Here is an 11,227-nt window from a genome sequence, read left to right as displayed (position 1 = left end):
AAAAGCTTTATTTATTTTAGGATTATATTACATAAGAATTTGGACTATTAGTGCAAAGACTAAAGGTTTAGTTGCAGGGTTGTAGCAATGGTTCCATCAAAAAAAGAAGTTTCTTGGAAAATCTTACCATTAATGGAAAAAATTCTTGCTTCTGGGTCGCATGCATGTTTGTACTTTTTTTTTTTACTACGGTTAATGATTAATTATCTAAAGTGAGGATTTCATTACAATGGAATATTCTCCCCTTTTCTGGATAGCACTGTCCGTAAATTGTGTCATGTTTACCAAAAGATTGCTTCACACACTCAAACATTCATTGCATCCACCCACTGAGAGCAGCAGTATAAAGGCCGCTGCGGCTCCTGCTTCAGTGCCTTTGGCTTAGTTCAGCTCACCTGGATCAAGTGAACAGCTCATTATGACTGCGGTGTTACTTTCCCTGTATGCATGCTTGGCTCTAGCTCTGAGCAATGCGGCTCCAGTGTGAGTATCTGATACAATATCACTTTCCATCTAGAAAGGGCTCCAAAACAGCCTTTCTTCTTAGCTTTTTCAAGATCTTTAAATGCAATGACGCAAACATGGCGAGCAGTTTAATAACAGCGCTCTCGTACTGTAGCCTAAGGAGTTTGTGCTTTTATGAATGATTTACATGCAGAGCTCTATTCATGTTATAACATTTGCTTTCTGTCGAATAAATGGGTTTATGAAAAATATTTCAATTCATATTTGAACAGCCTGCTTGCATAATGCTCTGTTTACTTGCATGTTTAAAATTGGTCGTTGTTCGTGATGTTGCAGAACACTACAGAGAACAATCAATAATATAGATACTAACTGGTTTAAGTCCACATCAGTATTTTTTTTATACGTTTCTGTCTTCAACACATGAGAACTTTGCAATTAGGCATGTAATTAAATTGTTTGGGTTTGTTTTTTGCATTATGCTGTCATTTAACTGACAATATCTCAAAGTTTAAATCAGGGATCACCAGACTTGGTCCTGGAGGGTCAGTGTCCTGCAAAATGTATCTCTTTTATGAAGAGGTTTGTCTTGCTAAAATCCAGGCAGGTGTGTTGAAGTAAGTGGGAGCTGGTCTTCCAGGACCAAGTCTGGTGACCCCAGGACACCTTTGAAATTTACAAGTACATTTAAATTGTTTTCTTTATTTCAGAGAGCATGATGCCATGATAAAAGGTATGTTTTGACATTTCTGACATTCTTGGTTGTTCTTGTCACAGTTCTAAAGACTTTTGCTAATACCATATTATGCTGATGCTATTTGAAGCGTTTCACTTTGTTAAGTTTGACTATCAACTGGATAACATCCATTTGATAGTCAAACTTAACAAATTGGCACTATATTCACTCTAGATCTACTGCATGCTCTGGATTTCCTAAATGATAAATTCATGTAATGATATCATCATAGACGCCCCTGAAGGCCATTCACATCCTAATGGAGAGCACCACCATGATGCCAAACCTGATCGGTGTAAAGGCATCGAGTTTGATGCCATCACTCCAGATGAAAAGGGAAACACTTTCTTTTTCAAAGGTCTACTATAATAATTCTATATCTTAGATTGCAATGCCAAGTCAAGTGAAAATGTAAAGTTAAGCTATAGATTAATTAATTTATTTTCAGGTGATCATTTATGGAAAGGTTTCTCTGGACCAGCTGAGCTCTCAAACGGTGTATTTAAAGAACTGGATGACTATCATCACCTGGGTCATGTTGATGCAGCCTTCCGCATGCACCATCAGGACGATCTCAATGTTCATGACCATGTCTACTTTTTTCTGGTGCTTTTTTTACAACGTACATCTAGTCTGCTTCTATACAGAGAGCATAAAAATATTTTAAAATCAACTTTCTGTCTTTTTTTCAAATCAAAAAATGAACTTTTTTCTTTGCATATGAACCAAGAACCTATCAAATATTCGTCCACATTGTGCACATCCAAGCCTCTAATATAATATAATGTAATATAATATAATATAACAACAACAACTGACATGCAATTCGGTGCTGACGAGTATTTTTGATTTTTTTTCAAGGATGACAAAGTCTTTAGCTATTACAATTACACCCTTGAGCAAGGCTACCCTGTGGAAATCCAGCAGGAGTTTCCTGGCATCCCCAGCCATCTAGACGCTGCTGTTGAGTGTCCCAAAGGAGAATGCATCACCGATTCAGTGCTGTTCTTCAAAGGTTATTGAATCAGATTTACTCTACATTCACATTACCAATGACAGTTCAAATCTTTAGAGATCTGGTGGCTTTATACAGCTATAATGGGTATTTCGTGTATGCGTGATCTGCATATTAATATATCACAATAAACCATTTTTAGGAAATGAAATTTATAACTTCGACATCAAGACAAAATCTGTTAAGAAGAAGGTGTGGGCACACTTGCCAAACTGCACATCTGCTTTTCGCTGGCTGGAGCATTATTACTGTTTCCATGGTTACAACTTCACTAGATTCCATCCTGTTTCTGGGGATGTGACAGGAACATACCCAAAAGATGCTCGAAACTACTTTATGAGGTGTGGTGAAGGATTTGGTGAGTCACTTAATGTATACCTCACAAGGTATACCTCTATTATATGTCCTGCTTTTTAAAAAAATTATTTTTTCACCTAATATGTATTTGAAATTGTTTCTTAGGTCATGGAGGTGGTGCAAGAAGACAGCGCTGCAGTGAGGTCAAGCTGAATGCTATCACCACAGATGACAAAGGGAGATCGTATGCATTCCAAGGTAATTGAAATTTGATTAATGAACTGTTATTAGTATGCAAAACTTAACTGACTAATATTATTATACAACTTTACAACAATTTTACTATATATACAGATACAACGTACATGCGTTTGGACACACACCGTGATGGAAGCCACCATTTCCCTATTTTGAGGTTATGGAAGGACATTTCTGGTGTGGTGGATGCTGTTTTTAATTATAGAGATAATATGTACATTATCCAGGTAAAATCAATAGATAAATACATACAGTAGATAGATTTCTAAACAATCTCTTCTCCCATTTCTACATTTTGTCGTATTTTTATTTCATTATTTAATTTCATTTATTTATTTTTTGCATGAGTAGGGTGATCAGATCTATATCTACAAGTCAGCAGCACATTATACGCTCATAGAGGGTTACCCTAAACCTCTGAAGGAAGAGCTGGGCATCGATGGTCCTGTGGACGCAGCATTTTTGTGTCCAAATCAGGAAATAGTAAACGTTATTCAAGGTGGGAGCAATATGTGATTTTAATAACATATATTTTTATGTGTGTGTGGGAAATGCAGGGGTGTGAAACTCAGTTCCTGGAGTCCCTCAGCCCTACAGAGTTTAGTTCTAACCCTGCTTTAACACAAACACACTTTTCAAATAAGAAATAGAGTGGAGAACTATAATGTCATTCTGTAGGCCAATCGGTTGTTAGCATGAAACTGGTTTCCTCGACAAAAAGCCAATAGGATTTTTCCATTAAGCCTTTGATTATTGCAAAAAAAATAAGCTCTGTGTTCAATCATAGTTCATAAAACTTAAATGTTTTGTCCATCGAGATAATCATTCGCAAAATAATAAACCTTATATGATAAATTTAGGCAATAAACGAACTACAGCACCACGGTCGCTCGCCTTCAACGTCACCACTACTGTGCTTCTGACAACTTTTTCAGACTTATTTTTAACGTGTTTAGGGAAAAGGATTTAGTTTGTAAATGAACTTTAACCCACGCTACATGAACCTTTTCATATAAGCTGGAATAAATACAAAACGAGAACCAAACTAAAACTGAGACATTTGTAATAAGTAGCATAGTGAATGAGACATATGAACGCAGGCATTGCTGTTTCAAAATAAGGTGCATTGAAAGTCAATAAATCTTTGACTAATGTGAATAAAAAATAAAAACGTGTCTTCACATACTATTCAATAAAACTCTAGTGTATTTAGTCTGTTAAATAACAGCAGAGTGAGCAAGTTTTTGGATATGGGAAGATTGAACTTATTATGAATAAAGTATCACATTTCACACCGTTTTGTTAGGGTAGATACACAAAATGTTATTCTAACAATTCTCAAACTATGTTTCATATATGGCTCAAACATAGTTTTAATGTGACTGTAAGTCCAATGCATGAGTTTACCTTCTGGTCTGAACCCAGAGTCTTTACATCAGTAGAAAAGGGATAAAACAAGCATCCTACAACAGAAGACTTGCGTTGCAATTTGGGGAAAAACAACAATATAAAATGCGGGTTATTGGTTATTCTACAATTAATTGTACTTTTATACATAAATTATGCACTATGATTGGAAAAATACTGTAAATGAATGACCTGTTCAGCGTGATGATGTTTAATGTCTCTGACAGCACCTGCAGTCCCATTTAGCAACTTGTTAGCAACCGTTTTTTCAAAAAAACGTAATCGTTTAAAAGAAATACAGAGTGGAGTGGAGCTGGTGTGTTTATGTCATAAAATAAAACCTGAAAGTATATAGAGCTTGTGTGAATCACGGACCTTATTTTAAGGGATTTAACCAAACCGGAATCGGAAGTGCTAAAATGCTAGCTCTCTTTAGGGTTTTCAGCTACAATGTGACATCATAGTTCCCCCAGTCTACTGAAGGAAGAGATGAGCTGGAACTGGTGTGTTTCATTAGGGTTTTAGCTAAAGTCTAAAGCACTGTGTCTGCAGAACCTGATTTTTCTGAGCTCGACGTGTTCCTAGGTCAACATCTTTGACGACAAAGGAACAACATTGTGATTAACCAATCACCAGCTCCAAAGTTGCTCTGAATCTATTCATAATTGGCACAGATTTGCAGAAAATGTAAATTATACGCAGTATAATGTAGTAATGTTAATAGTCAGCTCACAAATCAATTCTCTCAAATGTCTTGGGTGAGTATATGCAGAGTTTTCTGTTTTTAAAATAAACTCTTCAAATATTAAAATCGCTACTCTCCTGTTTTTCTCAGTTCCTGATATGACGATTGCCTCATTTTCCTCCTCAGGTCAAAAGATGTATGACATTGATCTTGCGGCCACCCCTCGAGATGTTAAAATGGAGAGATCTATTCCCTTCCCCAAAGTTGATGCTGGATTCTGTGATGCTGATGGTGTAAAGGTGTTTATTGGTCCGGAGTACTATTCATATCAAAGCCCAATGATTCTAGCTACAGGAAAGATCAAACCTGCACCTCAAAAGATCTGTCCAGAAAAATTTGGTTGTGAAGAATAAAGCAAGGCAAGAAACAGCTTCAAGTCAAGTGAAATTTTATTTATCCTTTGGGGACAATTCACAAGGTCAGATGGAATAATATCCTTATATCCTGTATGATCCAAACGATTTTTATTTTAAGATTGATGTAATAGAACCAGCAGAAAATGAATGTAATGTAATTTAGTGAGAGTCTTCTTACTGAAGCCAAATGAGTTGAGCTTTCTTTAGCTTTTCCCGTTTCCTCAATGTAATCTCCTCAATTTCAACATTGTTGAACAACAAAAATTGTATTAAAGTATTTGTACTTCAATACAATCTCAGTATGAATGACATTAGTGGCCTTCTGCCTCTGCTTATTAGAAAATGTTACTACCATCTCTTTAGACTAGCTCACATTTCATTCCAAACTGGAGTTATCACACCACTTGAAGGACTGGGTCATGCTGCCGTGTAACCTTAGTGTAAACAGGACAAATTGATACTAAATAGACATAAGACGGATAAGATGGATGTGCAAACATTCAACAGATGACACAAACAAGTCAATATACACAGTATATACTATATGATACAATAATAGGCAAACTAAATTAATTTGACCAATAGGCAAATTATAGATTAATAAAATCTGCTTCAATATATATTTCAGTGATATGCATGTGCATACTTAAGGATAGCATTCCAGTTAAGGGGCATCATACTTCATTCAGTAAAAATGTTACATTTATAGTTAACTGAGAATTAACAAACGGCGACTTTTCACTAGATGGCACCACATAGGGACTTTTTGAAATAGGCTATACTTTTTTAAATCACATTTTAATTGCTTTTCAAACACGAGATATATCAGCCATTAATTAGACCTATTAACCATAGCTAATTATGTTATTAAAATTATTAAAATTATTTAAATTCAAATATTTATCCTTGTCAGGTAGAGTCCACGAGCGCCCCAAAACAAAGCAACAAAACCGGGCAAAAAAAAACGTAAAAGAAGGGGGCGTGGAGCGGCGCTGCATAGAATAAGCCGAGCCTTGCATGTGTTGTAAACGTTAGTGAGTTTCTCTTGTGACCCCTCTAAATTCAAACTAACACTAACCTAACATGGAGGGGCGCACGGCTCCCCTTCTCCTCTGTCAGCGAACCACGCCTCACGCTGCCTTCTAACGTCGGCCATATTGACTATTTTAGCTAATCTCCTTGCGGTAGGTTGTGGAGCTTCTGTGATCATCACCGTTAGAACAGCGTGCCATTGGATATACGGTGATCGCCACTAGGAAATAACAGTTCGCATTCATCCGGAGTGTGACTTACATCTCGGGGGACATTTGTATTGTTTTAGAAAACGCAGTGCATTCCTGAGGTGAGTTTTTATTTTAATCCGTTTGAGTGTCTTGCCTTGAGCACGTTCTGCGTACGCGTTCATTTAAGGTGCCTCCTGCCTTTAAGCCGCCTCATTGTCACCACCTCCGCAGAGAGCAAAACAGCGTTTGCATGGACGGTCCACCAAGCCATCAAAAAAAAAAAAAAAAAAAAACACCGCTTGTGTGCACATGTCCAGTAGACCCCAATGACATTTCAAAGTATAACGTAAATCAATCTTTTCATAGGAATGGCCTAATCCGCACTTGATAGGTTTGCAGTGGAAGGAAAGCCAGTTATTATGAAACTGCCTGTGACCTCTATTTAAATGTGATTGCCGCACGTGCCATGGACACGTATTGTCGCAACGTAATTTTAATGTATTAAAAACATTATTGGCCACCTTGAGAATATCTGGCCACTGTGAAGGCAGTTTGTTGTGTATCAGAGTCCTTGTCTCAACTGAACTTTCCCCCTCACAGCCTTGTCTCTGATAAGCGTTGCATCTCAAGCTCACTATCTAGATGCTTTTTGTGCCGTTTTAGAGGTCTCACAACGTTAAGAAAAGCGCTGGCGTTCGACGGAACAAGGCGAAACACTAGCAGCTAATTTACATAGAGCCTAATCTCGTAATAGTGTTACTAGATTGCCTGTGGAAATGTCAATAATTAAGGTACAGTAAAAAGGCTGAGACAATGTTTCGGACTTGTTTTACTGGACACTAAGTTGCTCACGGGACACAGGATAGCCCACAATTTGCGACGAGACATTCTAAAAAGCCGTACGTTGCCAGCAGGGACTGCGTTCGGTGTATATTTAGCACTGGAGAGCGTCGTCTCTACGCACATTTCTTAGCGTGTATGGCTAAGAGCGCGCGGTTACAGATCACTTGCGTACATTTGTTCACGTATGGAGATTTCAGAGGACTGCAGACGTAACGTTACCCGAGTTCATCCAGCCAACGACAAGAGTGCGCTGCATCGGGCAAGTGGTGGAAATTTAAGCTTCATACCCGATCTTTAAATTGTGGTAGATCTGAAAACCTCCTCTGCCGGGCTCCTAAGAGACCAGCTAACTGCACATGAGTCATTTAGCTTTTAGGCTTTATAAATTGGGGGGTAATTAACTGAATGCTTTTGTACCCCTGTCATCAACGTGTCTTAAGTCAAATGTTATTTTTGTTTGATTTTAAGAAAAACGTGACAACTAAAATAGGCCAACAATCTCATTCTCAGATTAGCTTGACATACATCAGTCAGGTGGAATCTGTGGCTCATTCTATTATTTCATTTCCATGCTTTCGTTTGACTCTTCGATGAGCATTCGGTGCCATAATAGAAGTCCCAGGACCTGTGAGAGACCACTGAACTCATATTCCGTTGCCTGCGGTATAGCTGTAGCCCTGCTGTTGAAGACAATGGTGTCAAATGACTGCTTGCCACCATTTGTTAATGACACAATTAAACACCCAGGTTCAATTTGATGATAGCCCAGGGTGGCCCAGTCAACCTTTTTGTTTATAAATCTAAAAGTATTTTAATCATGTGTCAGAGTCAACACAATAGAAACTATATTCGCTCTCCAGGCAATATTTTATTCATATGCAGCGTTCTTTTTGTGACCGCATGCTGTCTAATGCCCGTTCTCACTCATTTGCAGTCATTTTTTTTGGCCTGCAGAATGGGGCAGGGTGCTCATGCAGTAGCAGCCCATACCTGCTCTGGGGTGTTCTTACCAAAAGTGTTGTTACGTTTCATTTAACTCTGCTGGTAACGATGGAACATGCAACCATAGTTTCTTTAGGGCAGGGGTGCTCAACCCTGCTCCTGGTGATCGACTGTCATGCAAAGTTTAGCTTGAACTCTAATCAAACACACCTGCCTTTAATTTTCAAGTGATTCTAAAGATTGTATTTAGTTGCTTTATGTGTGTGTGTGTGTGTGTTAGATTAGACTTGAAGTTAAACTTTGCAGGACAGTCGATCACCAGGAGCGGGGTTGAGCACCCCTGATTTAGGGGAACACACCTCTGATTGGCTTGATTGTCTTTCATAGGCATAGATACATGCTAGCAAATGTTTATGTGGAATGACAGTAGCAGTCGCATTTTTTGTAAATTTAGGCTATAAGTATATGGGAATTTACAAATGACCTCAAACGTCATACACAGTGTTTACTCTAGATTTGCATTTACAGGGTTTTTGCTTTTGTACAAGAAGTCTTCAGGTTCCCATGATTGCAAACACCTGGCTGGTCAGTTTTAGTGAGGATGTTAACAGAAACGATTCCTGTTTCAAAGAAAGCGCCCACTTGCTTGGTAGCGGAAATATGAACCGCAGTCAGTTTTTGCTTTAAAATAAAAACGGTATAAACAATAATTATGAATGACAAATTTATAATATCCTTTTTGAAACATTGTTAGCTGATGCTAAGTGGCTAGCTAACAAGCAACCTGATGATAACTTGAGGTAATTTTAAAATATCAAATTCATATATTTTTATTCAACCAACTAGTTTTTTTTGATGGGAAAATTTTAGGATTTTTACTACAGTAATTGCTTATTGCCCACTGGGGGCGTTTTATCATAAACAAAATTCTGTAATTACATACACAATTGATAACACTTTAAAATAGCTAACACCTTTTAACTTGACTACGACTTTTCTCTCAATAAAGCATTAATTTACTGTTTATTAATAGTTAATAAGGGAGTTGGGTAGGATAAGGTTTTTAGAATAAGGTCATGTGCAATAAGGCTCAAATATAGGTGAATATTTGCTTAATTACCACTACTAAATGGCTGGTATTCTAGTAATATTACTTGTATATTAAAATATGTAAGGATTGCCTTAATACTAAAGGCAAACATTATTATAATGTCTCGTTTGCCATCAGCATTCAGCAAATGTGCTTTTATATAACTTTAACAAGTCTTTGATTGTCTAATGAACATTTAATTTCAAACCTTTAGCAAAAACTATAAATATTGTGTCTAAACTGTAAGTAGAGATGCAGCGATTAACCGCTTTATAACATCACCGTTAATTAATCGCAAAGGTTCCGCTAAATGGAGTGTTTCTGTTACGTGGAATGGGAACTGTTGCAGCTTGCGCAAAACAGGAAAAAAAAAAAAAGAGTTACACTATCAGTGCACCAGCTTAAAATGACTTTCTTAGAGACACGGACCACCGAGGGTACTACACATTTTGAGACACCAAGGAGTCTTTTTAATATTGTATACAACAGCTGCTAAAGAGCAAATACATAAGGGTTAATGCACGGTCACAACCCAAAGCTGACTCGTTAGTTCAGCGTTCTGCCTGCTTCAGATAAGAAAGAGATAAAAGTGCGGGAAGATCGCATTTAGTTTGAAGACATGTATTAAAGCAGACAATGTATGTTTTCAGAGCTTTGTCAAGAGGTTTGTGTATGCGTGTCTTCGACCTCGCAAACATACAATTATAGACATCATTTCCTCAGGCCACATGTAAAATCAAATGAATTATTATAAACATTATTAAAATGAATGGCCTGCATAGGCCTATGGATGATAGTTGATTATAATAATATTTCAGTTTATTTCCATCATTAGGAACATTTTCCCTTTGGGATAAATAGTTAATATTACTCATACCTCATTAATTTTTTTGAGTTATTTGAGTTATTTATTTGAGTTGTTATTTATTATCCCTGTTGTAGTATAATTCAAAGTAAAAATAATTTTTCCCAATTTTCCAACAAACCAATTTTTCACCATGATTCCAAATTCTTTATCCCAGGTCCAAAGGTAATGTAAAGAATGTAAAAACAGAAAACATTACATACTTTTGTGATCTATTTTCATTTAGTTATTTTTCAAATGAGAAATACAGTCATGGATGTTCACAGAGGTCACTTTTTATTCCAATGGGAGAGATGGACTTTTGTTTGTCCTTTTGTTCACTATAATTTTGTGCTGTATTGTTATTTCTGTTTCAAAAGCCAGAAATAAATAACACTTTAATATGTAAAGAGGGTCCATGTGATTTTATACACAAGCAATATTGTGAAATGAATGAATGCAGTTATTGTCATAATCGTAATACTGTGATTATTTGGAGTAATATTTATTCCACCACAAACATTTCTGAATGAGTTTCTCTTGCCATTGCAGGATGCAAGCTAATGTTTGTTTTCTGTTTATTAGTGAGCATCTTTCCTATCATGTGTGCTTGTGAAAGATGGCAGGGCTGCGTTTCGCCGGCTCCTTTCTTTAGGCCGCATCCATTTTTGCTGTGCTGTATGCTGAATAACAGTGAAAGGAGTAAAAATGTACTTGCGTCGGCACAGATACAGTCATTGCACATTAAATGCATAAAATTAAAGTCTACTGTGTTTTAAAGTCAATACGTAACTTCTTGGCTATGCTTAAAGCAGGGAAAAAGTGAATTTTGAATAAACAAGGTGGCATAATGGATGGCATTCATTATGGAAGAACATCAAGGTTGTTCTATATAGTATTGTGTAATACATTGTTTATATCGGTTGCCTTTAGCTGAGTCACAATGCCTAAAAAAGTCTTTTCAGTAACAACGGTCTGAAATTAAAATGTTGTTTGTGCATAGGTG

The 11,227-nt window shown here is 36.9% G+C and overlaps 2 protein-coding genes across 3 annotated transcripts in view; both read left to right on the top strand.

Moving 5' to 3' along the window:
* Positions 1 to 338: 338 nt before the first annotated feature.
* hpxb (hemopexin b) lies at positions 339 to 5,292 on the top strand. The gene is made up of 10 exons (XM_043243058.1): positions 339 to 483; positions 1,176 to 1,198; positions 1,434 to 1,559; positions 1,650 to 1,807; positions 2,063 to 2,216; positions 2,359 to 2,574; positions 2,679 to 2,771; positions 2,868 to 2,998; positions 3,123 to 3,270; positions 5,050 to 5,292. Exons 1-10 carry the CDS (start codon positions 419 to 421, stop codon positions 5,274 to 5,276), a joined length of 1,341 nt encoding a protein of 446 aa, XP_043098993.1. The 5' UTR covers positions 339 to 418; the 3' UTR covers positions 5,277 to 5,292.
* A 421-nt stretch (positions 5,293 to 5,713) lies between these two features.
* LOC122347824 (radixin) overlaps positions 5,714 to 11,227 on the top strand; it is a 40,496-nt gene continuing 34,982 nt past the window's right edge. For both annotated transcript variants that reach the window (XM_043243056.1, XM_043243055.1), the window contains exon 1: positions 5,714 to 6,621. The gene's annotated coding sequence lies outside the window, so the exon portion shown is untranslated. The remainder of the gene's footprint in view (positions 6,622 to 11,227) is intronic.

The sequence above is a fragment of the Puntigrus tetrazona genome, chromosome 7 (genome assembly GCF_018831695.1).
Source record: "Puntigrus tetrazona isolate hp1 chromosome 7, ASM1883169v1, whole genome shotgun sequence".
Lineage (NCBI taxonomy): Eukaryota > Metazoa > Chordata > Actinopteri > Cypriniformes > Cyprinidae > Puntigrus > Puntigrus tetrazona.
Note: the sequence above shows the minus strand (reverse complement) of the source record. Positions and strands in the feature narration are given on the sequence as shown.